Source organism: Aptenodytes patagonicus, chromosome 2 (genome assembly GCF_965638725.1).
Source record: "Aptenodytes patagonicus chromosome 2, bAptPat1.pri.cur, whole genome shotgun sequence".
NCBI lineage: Eukaryota > Metazoa > Chordata > Aves > Sphenisciformes > Spheniscidae > Aptenodytes > Aptenodytes patagonicus.
The window spans coordinates 15,305,046-15,322,230 of NC_134950.1; the positions used below are offsets into that span (position 1 = coordinate 15,305,046).

Genomic DNA, 17,185 nt, shown 5'->3' on the forward strand with positions numbered 1-17,185 from the left:
ATATCCCTTTATAATTAAGCAAAAATGAATAATTAGTGCAGCCTGATTTGCTGAAAGTCTTTGTGGTTTTGAACGCTCTCATTATCTCAAAATAATACCTACCTTTGTAATGCCATTCTCAAATAATTATCTTCTGTGAGCTCTGGATAGTAAAACTGACAATGAACTAATCGGGCTTACACCTGCTAAGATACTCTAATAGACAAAATATTTGACTTGAAATACAAAATGCAATGAATTGCAAGGTCCCCATGTCCAGAGAGACTAATGAGGTGCTCTGAAACCTATTGCGCAAAGCCTGAGCTGCTGAAGTGGTGTCAAAGTGTGCAGGTTCTGTGTCATTTTAAGAGAGATTAAGCAGGAATGTCTAGTAATTTGTGTGCCTCAGCTTTTTGCAAAATGGGTGATGATTCCAGTCAGCTGGAGTCCCTGAAGCTTCTACCAGTGACTATTACAATATATTTAAAAATCATCACCTCTCTTGTTTTCCAGATTATTCAGGACAGAATATTTAAGCACATATCACGTAACAGCTTAATATGGAACAAACATCCTGGAGGGTTATTTGTACTGCCACAGTATTCCTCATATCTGGGAGATTTTCCTTACTACTATGCTAATCTCGGTGAGTGAATCCTTGCTATAATCTAGTGGTATTTGGAATTTCTAGTGGAAATTCGGAATTCGATCTTTGAGTAGCATGTGCCAAGTGACTTACCATTCATTTCTAGTTAATGATGCCTTTCGTTTATCCTGTCTCAATCATCCCTGCCTACTGTAGACTGGAATGTCTCTGACTCATCAACATGCATCATGTGCCCCTCGCTTGCAAAGATTGTTTTAAAAAAATCTATGTCCCTTCATACTTTTCAGTTGCCAGTAATTAATGCCTGAGTTGCTGACCCATTCATGGCCCGAGGGGACATAAGAGGAATAGCTTTTTGCTTTCTTTGTTTATTTGTGCTTGGCAAATTGGAAAAGTGGTAATTTACCCATGACACTTGTTATTGGAGTGCATAGTTGGTATAGATTTATTCTCCATACTATCTGTCTTCATATGGATCCCACTAGAAGGAATGAATACGGCTTAGGTTCATGGCTTTTTCCTGAAGCGGAGCTTAAACGATGAGTTCTGCAGGGGAATGTGCCTGCAGGCTGAAGTGATCCTGCTTACCAGACTGCTGCTACTTTTGGCTCAGCCTGTGCCATCCCACTTGTGTGGATCTGTACTGCTCACCTGCTAAAAATTCACAGTTACCATGTTAAAAAGGGAGGAGAAAGTTTCTGTGGGAATTTTGATGAAGAACGACTATGACCCCACACAGATGAATTGAGATGAGATTGAGAGCAATAATGAAGGGTAGAAGCCAGTAGGATCTGTTATTTCAGGCAGAAAAGGAAATCATAGCGAGACAAAAATATCAGAACGGAAGGCAAGGATGCAAGCAGAATTATCAGCTCAGGAGGTAATTGAAGATGCATGTGGATGGGGATCGACCCAGAAAGAGCAAAAATCTGACAAGGCTGTAACGGAACTGAGGAAACTGAACAAGCTTCTGGAAATTGTGGAGATAATCTGTAGAAAACATCAAGCATCCAGAGCCAGGCAGCAAAACAGAGCCCGTGTCAAGACAGACATTTGGTTGAACAAACGAGATGTCAATATTATCTGTGGGACAAATTGGATGAAGGAAAGAGATTGCAGGACATCTGTGGAAATAGTGAGTAAGAAAAGGCAGTAATTGTGTTGGAGTCAGGGATTTCAGAGGGTGTGGGAGTTAAAGGGAAGCGTGATCTCCTCGGAAGCATCTGGTATCCTAGTATCCGAGACGAAAGGAGATGGCCTAAAAAAACAGGGCAAGGTTTGCATTAACTGCAGATTATTTTTCCATCTCCGGAGTCCTTTAATCTGTACTAACCAAGGCAATTTTGTCTTTACTGAACACATATCTCTCCACTTCAGGTCTGAAGCCTCTTTCCACATTCACTGCCGTTATCCACGCAGTAACTCCCCTGGTTTCCCAATCTCAGCCTGTGCTGAAACTCCTGGTTGCTGTAGCCAAGTCCCAGTACTGTGCACAGGTAAGCAGCACTGCTTGACTGTCAATCACAATGGAGACAAAACTACTATCCCAGGAGTGAAGAGGCTACTGACTTCAGATCTCAGTCCTGTTTCAACCCCCTGTTTCAATTCTGATGTTTCTTTTCTCTGAGATTTCTACTGTCTGTGACCTGCATGCATGGGAAACAAAAATTCTGAGTATAGTGGGAGTGGAATAGAGACAGTAATTAAACCGCATTGTTTCATGAGGCAGGTAAAATAATGACTGCACTTTAAAGATCAGGATTGTGTGTGCTGCAAACTGCGAAAGGATGTCTGTGCCTCAAGAGCCCCTATGTGATCTTCCTTCCTCCTGCTGTGGCTCTTAGTCTCAGCAGTGCCAGGATTTTGGCCTCTCTAAAAGAAACCCTGGGGAGTTCAGTAGGAGCACCCTCTTGCAGTGGAGTGTCACAAGTGGTTTAGCCTTTAATGAGAGCCAAAGTAAATCGGTGACATCCGTATGACCTGGCTGAGATAGAGACTTCCTGAGTTCCTGTCCAGCCTATATTTGCCTGAGAGGACGTATACTGTAAATAGTCAGGATGGGTGAAATTACTGTAGGAAGCGTTATTTTTATACAGATTTGTATCGTTGTTGATTTTGAAATTCCTAACTTGAATTTAACATGTCTGTCTGAAGATCTGAGTCCTTAGGGTTTGGACTGCATTGCCACAAAGGTCTCTGATCATGGTCCAATATTTTCTTGCAGATTATTGTTTTATGGAATTGTGATAAACCCCTCCCAGCCAAACACCGCTGGCCTGCCACTTCTGTGCCTGTCATAGTCATTGAAGGAGAGAGCAAGGTAGGTGGAGAGAAGCATGGCAAAAGATTGCGTATATTCTCCAGTGGGGCCAGAATTTATTTTTCCAGCTGCTTTGGTGAAAGCTTTGTAGTTCCCAGTGGTGTGACAGCTCCTTTCTATTCCTTGGCCTTTTGTACCAGCTTGGTCACAGATTCGTGTTTCATGCATGAGGCCCATGCTCTCAGAAGTCATCAGCATGGCAATTAATGCCATGAATCTGAGATTCACAGGTGGGGCCCAGTTTTGAAATGTGGCCCTGAGAATAGGTAGTGCTGACCCCATCTTCGGAGATTTGTGTCTCTCTGCAGGTGCATGAAAGTAGTGATGCAGCTGGGCTCATTGAGTCTGAGCAGTCAGAGGCAAGACTTGAGGGTCAGCTGTGGACTCAAAAGCAGAGGAAGAGATGAGAATGAATGGTGTTAACTCGCTTCTGAAAAGTACCTCCTCTCATGGCCTTGTAGGGTACTGCTGCCAGTGGTGGGATCCCACCACCAAAAAAAAGAAAGGGACAAGGGGCACTTGCGTGGGAACAAAACCACCATGTCATCTCTTGCTGTGCAACACGCTTGTTTGTTTGCACTTCCACAAAGTTGAAACAGACACCACCCAGATGAGAAAAGAGGGGGTTTTTTAAATCCACACTGAAGTGGACGATTCCTTTCCAAATACAGGCCTGAGAGAAGCAAGACTTCTTGCTTTTAGACCCTGACTGAGACAGATTTGGGCTGGTCCCCTCTGCAATCTCTGTCAGCTGGCTCTTGAGCTCTGCGTTTGCAAAGGGAACTTTTAGTTGCTTTGGCTGTACAATCCTATTTTGAATTTATAGTCCTGTCTTTGGTCTTTTCCCCCGGTCACCTTAACAAAGAGAAAGCGAGAGCCCTGTGAGGTTTGCAGCTAATGGCTCTTGCCTTAGCTAGCCATGTAAACAGTATCAGGAGAGTTGCTGCAGGGCTGAGAAAGGCTGTAGTGATTTCTGAGCCTTTTGAACGTTGTGGGGTTTTTTTCTTTCTTTTTGGAAAACTTGCAGAGGTGAGATAGAGGAGAAAATCTCTGACCAGTTCTACAGTGTTTGTAGAAATTGGCCCCAGGCAGTGTTTAGATTACAAGTGAGTCTCCTGAGTACACAAAGGTGTGTTTATAGTGGACAGTCTCTTCCCTCTAATATCCCAACTTATGCCAAATGGCTTCTTGCAGGGAAAAGCTGTTTGTTTGGACAAAGCTTGCAGAGCCAGAGCAGTGCAATTCAAAGGTTGCGCAAAGGAACTGCTTTTCATCTTCAGACTTAACTGAAGCGTACTGGCAGGCACAGTTAACTCTGTGCAGGTGGTTACAGAGGTCTGCCTTTACCTAACCTTCACTCTTCCCCATGAAGTCAAGATATGTTATCACACCCATTTTACAAAAGGAAGCTTTAGCTGCAAAAACAAATACATGGGTATTCCAAACTGTTGTACTATTTGACAATTTTACACAGTCTGTAAAAGAGCTGGGGTGAGAAGGCTGGTCTCCTGCCGACCGCTTGCTCTGCTTTGCCTTAGCGTAAGCAAAGCAAAACCATCAACCCCCTGCCAGATCACCTCTTTCTCACAGCCACAGGTCTCCCCGGACTGTGGCCATCGTAGCAATGAAGGGATGCTCTCCAGACAGACACCGTGAACATCCTGATTATGGAGGCAGAGCTTTCTCTGAATCGAGATTCCAAAGACTTGCTTCCAAACAGCTTGCAGGCGATGCAGAACTGACCATGTCCATTACGAGGGATGTGTAAAACTTCTCCGTGTCCCTGTTTCCCTACAGTGGTTTCCTCTTACTAGGCCTGATTTTTGTAGTGTTTTCTTGGTATAATAAATTGGAAAAGAAGTCTATTAACTAGCCAGGCTATTTTTCCTAGCAAATGAGGGAAACAAATAGTGTTGTGTCCTTGTTACTATTCATTAGTTCTCAAAAGGTGCTAATTAGCCTGCTAAAGAAACCATAGGGATTCTCATTTCTTGCTGTTATCTTTTTGATCCCGCTTTCCCATCTATTTCTTATTACTTTGACAACTGTCCTGCCATAGTTTTTAAAAGCTTATTCTGCATATAGATTTTATATATATAGTTACGTCACTTAAGAATGTGACTTTTTAAAATGCTACAATACCGATATAATTCTTCATGCAGGTGAAGCTCAACTGATACACACGTTCTTTAGCATATTCTCCTTTTCTGATGGAGAATGTTGCACCATTTGGCAGCAGCTCCCTGTCGATGCAACAGCAATGCACAGAGATGGAGCTTACCACTTCACAGGGGAACCATCCTGGTAGCATAATGTCCTTCACACACAGCCTGGACTGCTTGGCTTCCCAGCTGCATAACCTTATGAATGCTGCAAAGTCCTTCTCAGCGTTCATTATCTTCGATCCTCACACCCTGTAGAAGAGCAGAGGGACAGTCCTAACTACCAGGGAAAATGTCCTCCCTAAAGAAGCTGTACGTACATCTAATTCTCAGTGCAGACCATTGCAGTTTGTCACAAAAGGAAAGCAGCCTGCTCCAAAGAGAGAGGTCTGTTCAGAAATTACTCCTCAGGTAGAAGGTGCAGGCTGACTGCTGGGGTTACGAAAATGACAGTCTTTCACTCTTGAGCTGAAGGGTCCTTTCCATCAGACAGAGATATGCAATGTGCCTCAGACAAGAGGAAATAAGAGTGAGGAATAAAATGGAGTATTTCCCTTGGAAATGAGTCCTTCAAGTGATTTTTTTTCCTCCCCTTCCTGCCTTGGATACCCACAGGTCATGAGCAGTCGCTTCCTACCCTATGACAACATAGTGACAGATGCAGTGCTAAGCCTGGATGAGGACACCGTGCTTTCAACCACTGAGGTAAGGGTCCCTGTTGTCTTGGGAGTCTGCTTGGCTCCTCGGCTCAGCCTGAGCACAGCAGATAGGCTCTTCTCTTGGCTTTGCTAGTGAGCAAATGTTATAAGATTTCCTGCTACACTCCTCAGATTTAACGTGTTGCACTTGTTTCAGCAACCCTGCCACTGCCTGCCATCAGAGGAGCTTTTCGCCCTGGTTAATTGGCTCATCATTAGCATATGGTTCTTCCGTTCTTTATTATTTTAGTAACATAGCTGCAGGCGGGTGTAGGCAGCCAAGAGCAGTCAGCTTTAATACTCTGTTCTCACTTTTCTGATTGGGGTAGCTTTTTTCCCCCCACGTTATCAGTAGGGGGTAGGTGGGGAAGGAAGGGGTGTCAGCAGCGGGGGACTGCTGTCGCTCCAAAAGACAGTGTTGCCACCCTAATGCAGGATTTCACTGAGGAATGTTCTCTCACCATTGTGTCGCCCCATAAAATTGGAGATCTTTGCTAGTTTAGGTGTTGGAGTGTTTGTGCCAAGAGCAAGATAGCTCTAAGAAAAGAAAAATACTGTAGAAAACCAATTTTTACAACTGGGATGAGTATTGATTTCTGGAACCTCTTCCTGAGAACCACAGGGGAAACTGATGACAGTTTATATAGAGTGCAATATTTGGGAAATACATTATTAATGATGGCCAGGGAATAGCTTGAAAAGCTCGATTTTCTTTTGTTTTCCATTTTTTTTCCCCATGTTCATGGCCATTCCCTTCTCCCCACTTCACCTTTATAAAAATGCTTTTTTGTCTGTGATGGGGATCTTTCAGTGATGCTACCACTGCTTATATGTCAGTGAAGAAATGCCTAACATTAGTCACCAGTCACTGCTATATACCCTAAGATGTCACTGAATTTGTTCTAAATGGATGAGATTGCAACTGCTCTTCTGCCCAGTACAGATTGGTTGTGCTGTGGTTAGACTGCTCCAGAAGGAGCCACTGTAGCCCTCTTCTGCTGCACAGATGGAAGAAGTAGCTGGCATTGAACCTATTCGATACCAAGATTACACCTTGGTAGTTTCTGCTAGATGAGGAAGAATACAGCTGCTGCCAAAGCACTTGTGTGCAAAGCCCTGCACAGCCAAAAAACCCCAAAACCAATAAAAGCCAGCCCCCAATTAGGGCTGGAGTTTCCTAAGCAGGTTGTTGCTCAGGGTGAAGGGTCCTGTCTCAGCTGCCCTGGGGGCCATGGTAAGACCTCTCAGGGACTTCATTGCACTGAGGTGGTATTTACAGCAATGCAGCCTGTGCATTACATGAGGATTTGGGGCTTTTTTTTTTGTTGTTTTGACTGGTATTTAGTCATCATCCAAACTTTGGAGTCATTTAGGCTTCTGGAAGGCATATGAAATAAATAGTGTTTCTCATTCGGCTTGGCTGTGTTTTACCCTAAACATTCTGAAATGCAAATATTTGTTGTCGTGTGAGACAACATACACATTTCTTTGCTGCTTCTTCCCTCCTGTGAGCAGCTTGCAGATGATATTGCATGTTTGCACAGTGGGTATTGGCTCTACGAGCCCTGTGGCCCCTGTGCTGCAGAGAGAACCAGCTGGCCAGCTCTTGCTAGCACCCGCCTTTGCAGCTTCGGCGTGTCTCTGCCAGGGTCGGCAGCTCTCCTTGGTGGCTCTCTGTGAAGAACGGGGGCCTTTCTACTGCTTCACTTCCCCCGTCATACAGCTTACGCAAAGAAACAGCGTGTTGAAACACTGGCATGAAACGTGTGGTGGGAAACTTCCCTTGAAACTGGCTGCTCATGGGTGGTCATCGTGGCAAAGCTTCAGCACCCAGAAAAGGCAATTTAGAAACGTGATCAAACACGATCATATTCCTGTTGAGAGGAGCGATCACCAGGCACATCCTCCGCTCTGTCCAGCTCTAGCGTAGTAAAGGTTTTCCGTTCACAACAGAACTGCCCATAATTGCTCTTGTGAGACGAGCTGTTTCACATGCGCAGAGGGATGTTTGCATGGGAAGTAATTAGAAATCAGCAGGGGTCAGAAGTGATACGGGGGTTTAAGAGACTGGCAGCCTGGTTGGCTTTTCCTGCTGATCAGCTGAGTGGTAATGATGCTGGAAATTATATGAGATGAGGACTGTTTTTTTTTTAATAAAGGGAGCTTTCTCTTAGGGTGGTTGCTTTAGCGCGTCTCCGTGGTGCAAGGACAGATTCTTGAAAGCACAAGTGAGAGAACTGAGTGCAGCTGCTTTATTATTTATTTAAGTTTGAGATTCTCAGACTTCTCTAAAGAAAACAGATGTCACGTTTTATGGGAAAGGCCTTTACAGGGGAAAAAAGACCTTTAGTTCTTTCATGTGGTATTGATTTGGATGAGATCAGAACTATCACAACGGTAACTGGTTTGTGCACGTTGTCTTTCTAGTTGGCCTCAGGTTCCTTGAAACAACTTGAAAGAAAATAACCAGTCACTTTGTGTTCCAGTACATGTGCGACTCTTCTGTTTCATAAAAACACTTGTAAATGAGAGAAGTCTGACAGTAATCACACAAAATGTGACTGTTCTCAGAGCAGCTACTCTTTATCTAACCTCTACACCCTTGACTTTGGGTTCTTGGAAGGTTTTTCAAAGATTTTTGAGCAAAGTTTTTAGGTCCCTCTGGTACTGGAGGGAACTTGGTGTGCAGTGCAGAAACAAAGCCCTCGTTTTCTTGAGTTTGACTGGGACAATTAGAATTCTCTTTAACTCCTTTTAAAATTTTGGTCTAGCTTGAGCTCTAAAAGCTAAGTTGAAATGGAGGGACTGCCAACCAACTTTACAGTGATAAAAATCTTTCCATATGTATTTTTACCAAACTCCTTTCAAGTCTAGTGCTGATGAGCCTTCTGCAAACTACCCCAATCATCCCTTTCCTAGTGTCACCAGGATTTGTTTGGTGGGATCCTGGAGTAGCAATGTCCTGTCACCTTTTCAATTCTCAGAGATTTGAGTTATTAAAATAGTTACAGCAAGACAATAAAATAAAAAAACACTATTGGCAACATTTGACATCTTCTTGTGGCTCATGCACTGTCAAGCATTTTTCTTAAAGTATAGGCTCCTAAAGCCATTTAACTACATGGGAATCTTATCTTCCTCTTTATTAAGCTATATGTGTAACCCTCTTGGTCATATAGACAGTCTTAAAAGTATGACCTGCATGTACCTCAAAGGCTCAAAACATATGGAAAATATAAAAAGACTCCGCATTGATTGCCTGTTTTAATCTCACTGAGCCACCCTTGTAATTTAAGGGGTTTGACTCCTGATTTTCCAAGCTTTGTGTTGACAGTACTGAAATGGTAGGTGAGATGCACAAAGATGTGCAAAAGGTTCAGTTTACCACATAGCTATTACCAGTCTATATTGCATCTAAGTATAAATACATGCACCTACACCCATTCTTTCTGTAACTTGAAAAGGTTTGATATGTAAAGGGCAAGCTTGAAAATGTTAATGTAATGCTGTGATACTCTAGACTCCCTTTAACAGGAACCATTAAAATGTGCATAATTATAGGGCAAAATGTCAAGCAGTCAGTTTAATTTACTGATAAATACATAGAATTAATGTTTTGCAACAGTTCCAAGATTTTGAATTACAAATTAGTGGCAAGGTAATATTTTGTTTTGTTGACATTTGTTGAAACAATTTCGGTATTCATTTGGCCTCTGCCTTTGTCTGCAGGTGGATTTTGCCTTTACAGTTTGGCAGAGTTTTCCGGAGAGGATTGTAGGGTACCCTGCTCGCAGCCACTTCTGGGACAACACTAAGGAGAGGTGGGGGTATACCTCCAAATGGACTAATGACTATTCCATGGTATTGACAGGAGCTGCTATTTACCACAAGTAAGAACCCAAAGCATCTGCTGTCCTCCTTCTGTATGAAACAAAATAGTAAAGGGGGGGAGGGGTGAAGAACATTCTTCCGGGGAGGGGAAAAAATGGAAAGATAATAAATGGGTCTACTTTTTATGGGGTAATAATTTTAAGTTCTTGGTTTAGCTCTGGGGATCTGGTAATCATTATTGCGCTTGTTGGGTCTCTTTGAAGTCACTTGTATTTTGAGGCAGTCGGACTGCTCTTTTTAACATCAGGAATTACACACTTCAAAGAGTTCCCGAATTCATTAAGCTGTTCGGCTGAATGGCCTGTAGCATAGCAGAAAGGAGGTTACTTCCAGACCAGCTCTGGGTATATGCTGGGTGACAGTCGCAGACTGCAAAGTATTCTGGCTACTCTAGAAATGTAGTACAGTGGACATGTCACAGATCAGCATATTGCAGCATATTGGAGAAAACCCCTGTTATTAGGACTTCAGCAGACCAAAGACCTCTCTAGGTTTTAGGAGAAAGTCAGCAAATTCTGGAGTATCTAATCCACATCTCCACAAAGGAGGGGATGGTAGATGCCCAAAGGAGAATAATTTCAACAATAAGGACAGTAGTAGGCCAGTTTGAGTTCCCTCCAACTGAACAGTTTTGAAAGAAGAGGTGGAGGCTGAATTCATCAATGTTGTCTACCACATTATAGCAATGCGGTGCTCTCTTTCCTACTTCTCCATTACCTTGATACTTAGGTCTGCATTATTTCTTCCAACCCAGTTACAAAAAAGGCGTATGTTTTGTTTCTCCATTAGCACTATTTACTGCCTTGATGAGATACTGATTTGTTCTCCCTTCTTGTTGGAGGATGAGACCAACGAAAGGAAGTGGTATATCCAGAGTTTAGTACAAAACTTGTGTCTCAACTGAGATAGATTTCCTGAAGTTTGTAATCCCTGAAAGCCCAGTAACTTGTATTAATAACACTGCTGTTGGTTTCCAGATATTATCACTACCTGTACACTCATTACCTGCCTGCCAGCCTAAAGAATATGGTGGACCAACTGGCCAATTGTGAGGACATTCTAATGAATTTTTTGGTGTCAGCCGTGACAAAATTGCCTCCAATCAAAGTAACACAGAAAAAACAGTATAAGGAGACCATGATGGGACAGGTATGTATCCACAGCATGTTTTAGCAGTTGGGATGTATTGATAATATAACAGTTTGACTTCTAGGTTAGGCTTACAGAGTGATACAATTCTGTCAATTTTTTTGCAGTTTTTAGTTTAGCAGAACTGTAAACAGACTTTAGATATACTTATTATAATGAAGGAAAAGGAGAAATGGCAAACATCTACTGTGGATGACAGCTTCTCTTCATAGTTTTCTCACACAGTGTTATTCATGGTGATCGCAAACAGTTGGAACTGATGATTGTGGTGACCGAATTTCGGTTAAACTCCAGTTTTCTAATTAAATATTCTAGACCTAAGACCTAGTCATGGAATGCTAGAAGCAGAAGTAAATTCTAGAAAGGTTTTCTATTTTTAATTATTATTAATGAATATAATGTACTGGGCCGTCCCTGTGCTATTTTGAAGTATATAGTGTGATTCAAGCACTGACATCAGACTGTCACAACAGAGGTAAATTGTGATATTCAAGCAATTTTTCCCACAAGGAACATTTTGTCCCACAGTGACTCCATCACCCACTAGCAGCCATGAAATGCTTGCTTTAGATCCTCTTCCAGCTACTGGATAAGCACTCTGTCGTTGCAGAAATGGATATACCTTCTAGTAACAGGGATACATGGTAACCTGGGGCACTTTTCCTCCTGCCCTGTGTGAGTGAGCAGTGGGAGGAATAGCAAGTCCTGCAAGAACCTGCAAGTCCTAAACAACCTCCCATCTGTGCTGCCACGGTATCTGTGATCCTCACTACAAACAGTACCATGATTACTAGGGGGCAGGAGAAAGAAGGGGCCCTCTATTTTTCCCTCATGTTTTCTCCTATTAGCATTACTTGTATCTTTGACTGGGGAGTGGCCATGCCAGTTTGTAGACTCCCTTATCTGTATGCCACTGCACTTTCATCTGAGGTATAGGTAGCATTCAGCAATTCTGACTCATCTGGGTACCCAGGAGACCTTCTATGAACAGGAAGGTGCCATCCAGAAAGTACCTATTGCTTCCAGTTTGAGCTTCACCTCTCCGCAGGGCCGTGCATTGGCTGTTTGGCAAAGTCTGAACATTCATTTTTCTTTTTATAGTGCGGGTGACTTGAGTCAGCCATGAACTATAACTCTTTCCTAAAGACAAGTTGTTCCTGCAGCTTTGGGAAATGTAATGGACCATGTTCATAATTCCTTGAAAGACAAATAAAAAATTAACATAACCTCAATGTTGTGACAGAGATTAATAGTTGTATGGAAATTCACTGTTAATGGCCAGAATGTCTGCTATAATCCTCTAGCAGCAAGCTTTTGCTTGCTCTTTAGTGGCTTGGTATAATCAAGAGCCTGTAATCAATGCACATTATAACCTACCACTTGAGCTAAACTGGACAGGCCTTGGACAAAGATCAAGTCTGATATCCCATTCATTTGGCAAGTCCCTGACTTTATCAGTTTCTTTGCATTTTATTTAACACACTTTGAGTTTATGAATTTATATTTGTTTTTAAAGTATAGTGGAAACAGAAGTGCTATACAGAGACGTACGAGAAGTGGCACAAAGCAAACCTTAAGTTCTCAGCGTTTATAGTTTATCTTAAGTAATAGTTTTATTATGTTTATACATGTAGTTTAGGTACAGATAGAGAATAATAACTGCTTCAGAGCTGTTAGGGCCTTCTTTTTCCAGAGGTGCTGAGTTTCATGGACTTTCATAGGAATTACAGCTGCCCGGAACTTTGGAAAATCAGGCCACAGTATTTTGCATGTATGCACGTAAAGACCATGTTTTTTTCCTCAGGTCAGAGTTGAACGTGATGTAACGTGGAATTTCAGTTAATTTTCTCTGTCTGTAAGACGGTACCGTGTTATGCACTGGCCTTGGCCGGTGGGATTCCTTGAAGCACCCTGCTTTTCTCTGCAGGACGTCTACCCGCATGAGTAATGCCAAACATGTAAGGACTTCTGCTGAGCTTAGTTACAAGCTGGTTGAAATTACTCGTGTATAAATTTCTGCAGATCTGGACTGCAAGCGTGTTTTTGACCTGAGAAACCATAGTAATTGCAGTCTGTTTTCCTTGTATGGCTGAAGGCCGTGGGCAGCAGCTGGCTGTAGGATGTGCACCTCCAGTGGAAAGCGGTGACCTTCCTGTCTTTCCTGGTGGTTTTTAAGGACTTGTTCTATCTCTGAAGTAGCTTGAGGCTTTAAAAAGAAAAGAGTGAGGGATGGGGTGAAGTAGTGTGCTGGCAGGCTTTGGGAGGCCTGCTTGCGGGTGTCATGCTCTGGGTCAGGCCAGCTCATGATCGAACTCAGGTCACCACGCTGCACTGCCCTCAGCGCTGTTTTGAAAGTCAGGGGTGGCCAGCTCACCATCACTGGCTCCTGCTGCGGGCAGGGTGTTCTTCCTCTGGTTTGAAACCCCCCACCGAGCAGATTTCAGCTACCGCAGAGCCAGGTGCCCTCAAGCCCCGACACTGCTCTGCAGCATGGCGTCAGCCCAGTCGCAGCGCCTGCCCTTTCCCGCCATTCTGTTGTGTCGTGGCTGACGTCTGATTTCTGCTCTCCTCTCTACACAGACCTCCCGGGCCTCGCGCTGGGCCGACCCTGACCACTTTGCCCAGCGGCAGAGCTGCATGAACACTTTCGCCAGCTGGTTTGGCTATATGCCGCTGATCCACTCTCAGATGAGGCTCGACCCTGTCCTCTTTAAAGACCAGGTCTCCATCCTGAGGAAGAAGTACCGAGACATTGAACGACTCTGAGGAGCGCTGCCGAGGGGGCCGAGCCGCCCCCTGCCCCGCGCGGCCGCCGGCACATGGGGCCAGACTGTGCCGCCGACAGCAAGCGCCCGACCCCAACGAGCGGCGTCCCGGCGCCAGGGGTGCGCTGCTCCGGACTGCGTCGAACCGCCCGGCAGGCTTCTGTCGCTCAAGACTAGGTCGTGTACAGTTTCATTATGGAACATTAAATAATTATTTTTGAAATGATTGCTATGCAGGTTTAAACTTTTTTAATGATCAAAAAAAAAACCTATTAAAAACAGAGTTCTTTCTTTAATCAAAATTGTGTTGGTTGTGAATATTTCAAAGCTGCCGTTTCTTTCTTTCATGCATTTGATTGTCATTGCGATTTTCATTCATTTTCCCCTGCAAAGTTAACGCTTGAATCTCACGGGGAGAAAATGCAGCAGGTTCAGAAACAAACTGAGCACAAGCAGGACAGAACCGAAGTATTAACGTTTCTCATTTACTGCTGACTTTTTAATTTTTTTTCCTCAGTTTTACCCAAGCCGGTAGCGGCCACTATGGCAAAACCCCTTTGGATGGATGGAAAACTGGAGAACCCCCAATGAGCCAGACAAGAGTGTAGATCCTCCTGGTTGGGGACCCCACTTTTAAAGGCAATCAGCCTTGCCTTGAAGGGGGAGAGGAACACTACTGCCGAGGAGCAAACCGGTGACATGGAGCACAGGGGGGGCTTCATGCACAGCAGAGGTGCGGTGCCGGTTGTGTATTCTGGTAGGAGAGGCACGTCCCGAACAGCCCGGCCCGTGGGTGAGCACCGCAGGAGCAGTCAGCATGGCCAGCGTGGCGGCCACGCAGGGACACAGCCTGTGTGAGTCCCTGCTGCCCGGGGGCACTGGTGCTGCTTGGCCGCGGCAGCTAAATTTCTAGAAATAGCTTTTTTCTGAGGGCAAAAGGGGTGTTGGCAAAAAAAAAGACAGCGTGTTAGTGCTCACAACGCAGGAATTTGGCCTGTAACAAATTGGTTTATATGAAATCAAAGCATGGGCTTTTCTTTTTTTCTTTCCTTTTTTTTTTTTTTTTGTAAGTGCAAATAGGTGGAGAAATTCCCTCCTGGAGGTCTAACACCTGAAGTAAAGTGTGTGGTCAGACACTGGGTATTGGCGGCAGCGGGTGCTCCCAGGCGTACTTGGGGCAGGGTAACTCAGACAAAAACCTGCCCCTGAAATACCGGCGTTACTCACGCTCCAAAATGGTTTTATCATTTCAAATGGAAGTATTTTTAAATGGAAATATTCCAGTTGTTTATTTCTCTGTACTGCTTTTCTTATTTATGTGTTTCTTTCAATTGAGGAATGAAGACAAAAGCAGTGATTTGGGTCAGGAAGATGCCATTCCGATTTGCTAAGAAAATAAGCACTTTAAAAACGTTTTGAACTCTCGCATTTTGATGAGGTGCGTTTGGGGTGCTCTGTAATGGTCGCCACCCCCAAGAGCTCTGTTAAAGTCACAGCGGGAGGGTTTAGTTCCAATGCCCAAAAGACCAGCAAGCCTTTCTATACCTCATTCCTGTGTAAACAGATGGTCTGGTAGCAGGGGTGAAGAGTAGCTGGAGTGATAGGAAGGGTGGACCAGGATTATCACCAGTTTCATTCAGGCTCAGGCACTGCTTTATTATGCAGCTTTAAGCAACTCCCATAACCGAGGCATGCCTCAGCTTCCTCATTTGTAAAAGTAATAGTTACTGGTTGTAGAGGGAATGCTGTGAAGCCTAAATAATTTCTCTTGCTGGTTAAAATCAGAATCCCTAAATGGAAAGTTGCTTTAAAAGTGCAAAGTACATATTGCTAAATGTTTGTATGCAACCTGACATGTAAAGACTTGCAAAGAATGCTTTGCTTTGCGTATGTATTGCAATATTTGAACAGACCACAGCGAGTTAGGGCAGGAACATCAGGTTCCTGACATTTTGTGTTAAATCTGAACCAAATCTTTAAAGGAATGTGCCAAAACATGTGTGAGACTGCAGCTAGTGACTTATGCTGCTGAAAGGAAGAGGTGCCACTTTTTCCCCCACTCCAGTTGCTCTCCCAGCCGCTGGCCACGCAGTCTTGCCTCACACCTTCTGCCATGCTGGTGCCCACCAGATGCTTCTGTGAGCCCATTCAACTCTCTAAAATCACAGAAAACTGTCTGGTGATTTATTGGATTTTTTTAATGCCATTTTAGAGAGTTAAATCAGCATGTGGAGAGATGTGTAAAGAGGCAAGAGCAGATAGGCAGGGCCAGGGAGGGAAGGGGAGCAGGTTATGCTCCTGTCTTTGTAGGGTGAGCTGCTAATTCAGCTCCCCACATCCCATAAAAACCTGAACCTCACTTCCCTGTGCTCTCAGGTCTGCGCTTGCTGATCTGCGGGGAAAGGTGAAGTCCAGTGGTTTGATTTTCCAGGGTGAATGGCCCAGCGGCTCCCATGCCACTTTTTTCTCTTGTAGATCAGGCAGCTCTTTCAGGGACTGGAATAGACCTTCTCCTTAGACTCAGTTTTTGGAGAATGTGTCAAACACTGGATGAGGTTGGCAGGGCTCACACTTTGCTCATGTCCCCATTTGCAGGCAGGCGTGTGGATATGTCCACAGAAGCATCTGCCGCTCTGGGAAGCAGTTAATGGTCTGTAGCTGGCAAGAGGGGCCAGGGAGAGGGAAGAGGGGACCCTACAAAAACAAGAATTACAATTCTGCTTGGGTTTTAGTTAATGCCATTTTGGGGCACGTGGGTTGGGTTTTTAGTAAAAAAGGGAGCAGCTAACCATTTTTGGAGTGCAGCGAGTCAGGCCAAGCTTTTAAGCTGTTTGACATTCTGTTATCGTCACTTTTTGGGGTGGCTGAAAGAGACTGTGCTAAAGCTCGCTCTCAATGTGATTCGAGGCCCTTTCTGTTTACCGATCGCTAATTAAACAAGTAACAATGAAAGGCTTAGCTCCAGAAGGGATGCGGATAGGTAGGAGAGTTTCTCTTTGCAGCACGTTACCCAGGCATAGCCGTCTCTCTAGGAAAGAATGTGCCTTGCGGCCAGTCTCGAGAACGGCTGTCGGTTTCTGTGTCCACGGCCCAGGGACCCAGGGGAAGAGCTGGACACAGATCCAGCTTAGAGGCTCGGTGTGTTACGCTCAATGCAGACGTTATCGGCCAACACTCCTAAGGACACTAGGCATGCTTCTGAGCCTCCCGTGTGTACCTGTGTTGGATAGAGCTGTGTTGTTTCCTTACCGAATGAAATCACCCTTTTATCACGTCCTACGTGTGAGTTAATGGTTCTTTATTCTTTTTTTTTCTCCCCCCCCTTAATTCAGATGGTGCTGAAACAAGGTTCGCTCCTTGTTGGTCCTTTTGTAGTTTTTTTTAATTATTATTTTTCTTTAACAGCAGGCTATGTTAGCCTTTACTTTACAGGTACTTGAATGCCTGATGACTTGACTGAGTGTTACGCATGTGGCCTTTCGTAAAGGTTACTGACCTTAATTTAATCAGGGGTGAGATGGATGGATGAATGTGAATAGATCCATGCCATTAAAACAGAATAAAAGTAGGGATTAGAGTTTGGGAGAACTGATGAATTTTTAATTGAATTTATT

At 44.1% G+C, this 17,185-nt stretch overlaps 1 protein-coding gene across 1 annotated transcript in view; it reads left to right on the forward strand.

Annotated features, from left to right (window-relative positions):
• EXT1 (exostosin glycosyltransferase 1) overlaps positions 1–13,867 on the forward strand; it is a 186,195-nt gene extending 172,328 nt beyond the window's left edge. Inside the window, exons 5-11 of the mRNA XM_076329198.1 lie at positions 493–625; positions 1,964–2,082; positions 2,811–2,906; positions 5,684–5,773; positions 9,496–9,656; positions 10,635–10,806; positions 13,387–13,867. Of these exons, the coding sequence (XP_076185313.1) occupies positions 493–625; positions 1,964–2,082; positions 2,811–2,906; positions 5,684–5,773; positions 9,496–9,656; positions 10,635–10,806; positions 13,387–13,572 (957 nt within the window). The 3' untranslated portion in view covers positions 13,573–13,867. The remainder of the gene's footprint in view (positions 1–492; positions 626–1,963; positions 2,083–2,810; positions 2,907–5,683; positions 5,774–9,495; positions 9,657–10,634; positions 10,807–13,386) is intronic.
• The last annotated feature ends 3,318 nt before the right edge of the window (positions 13,868–17,185 follow it).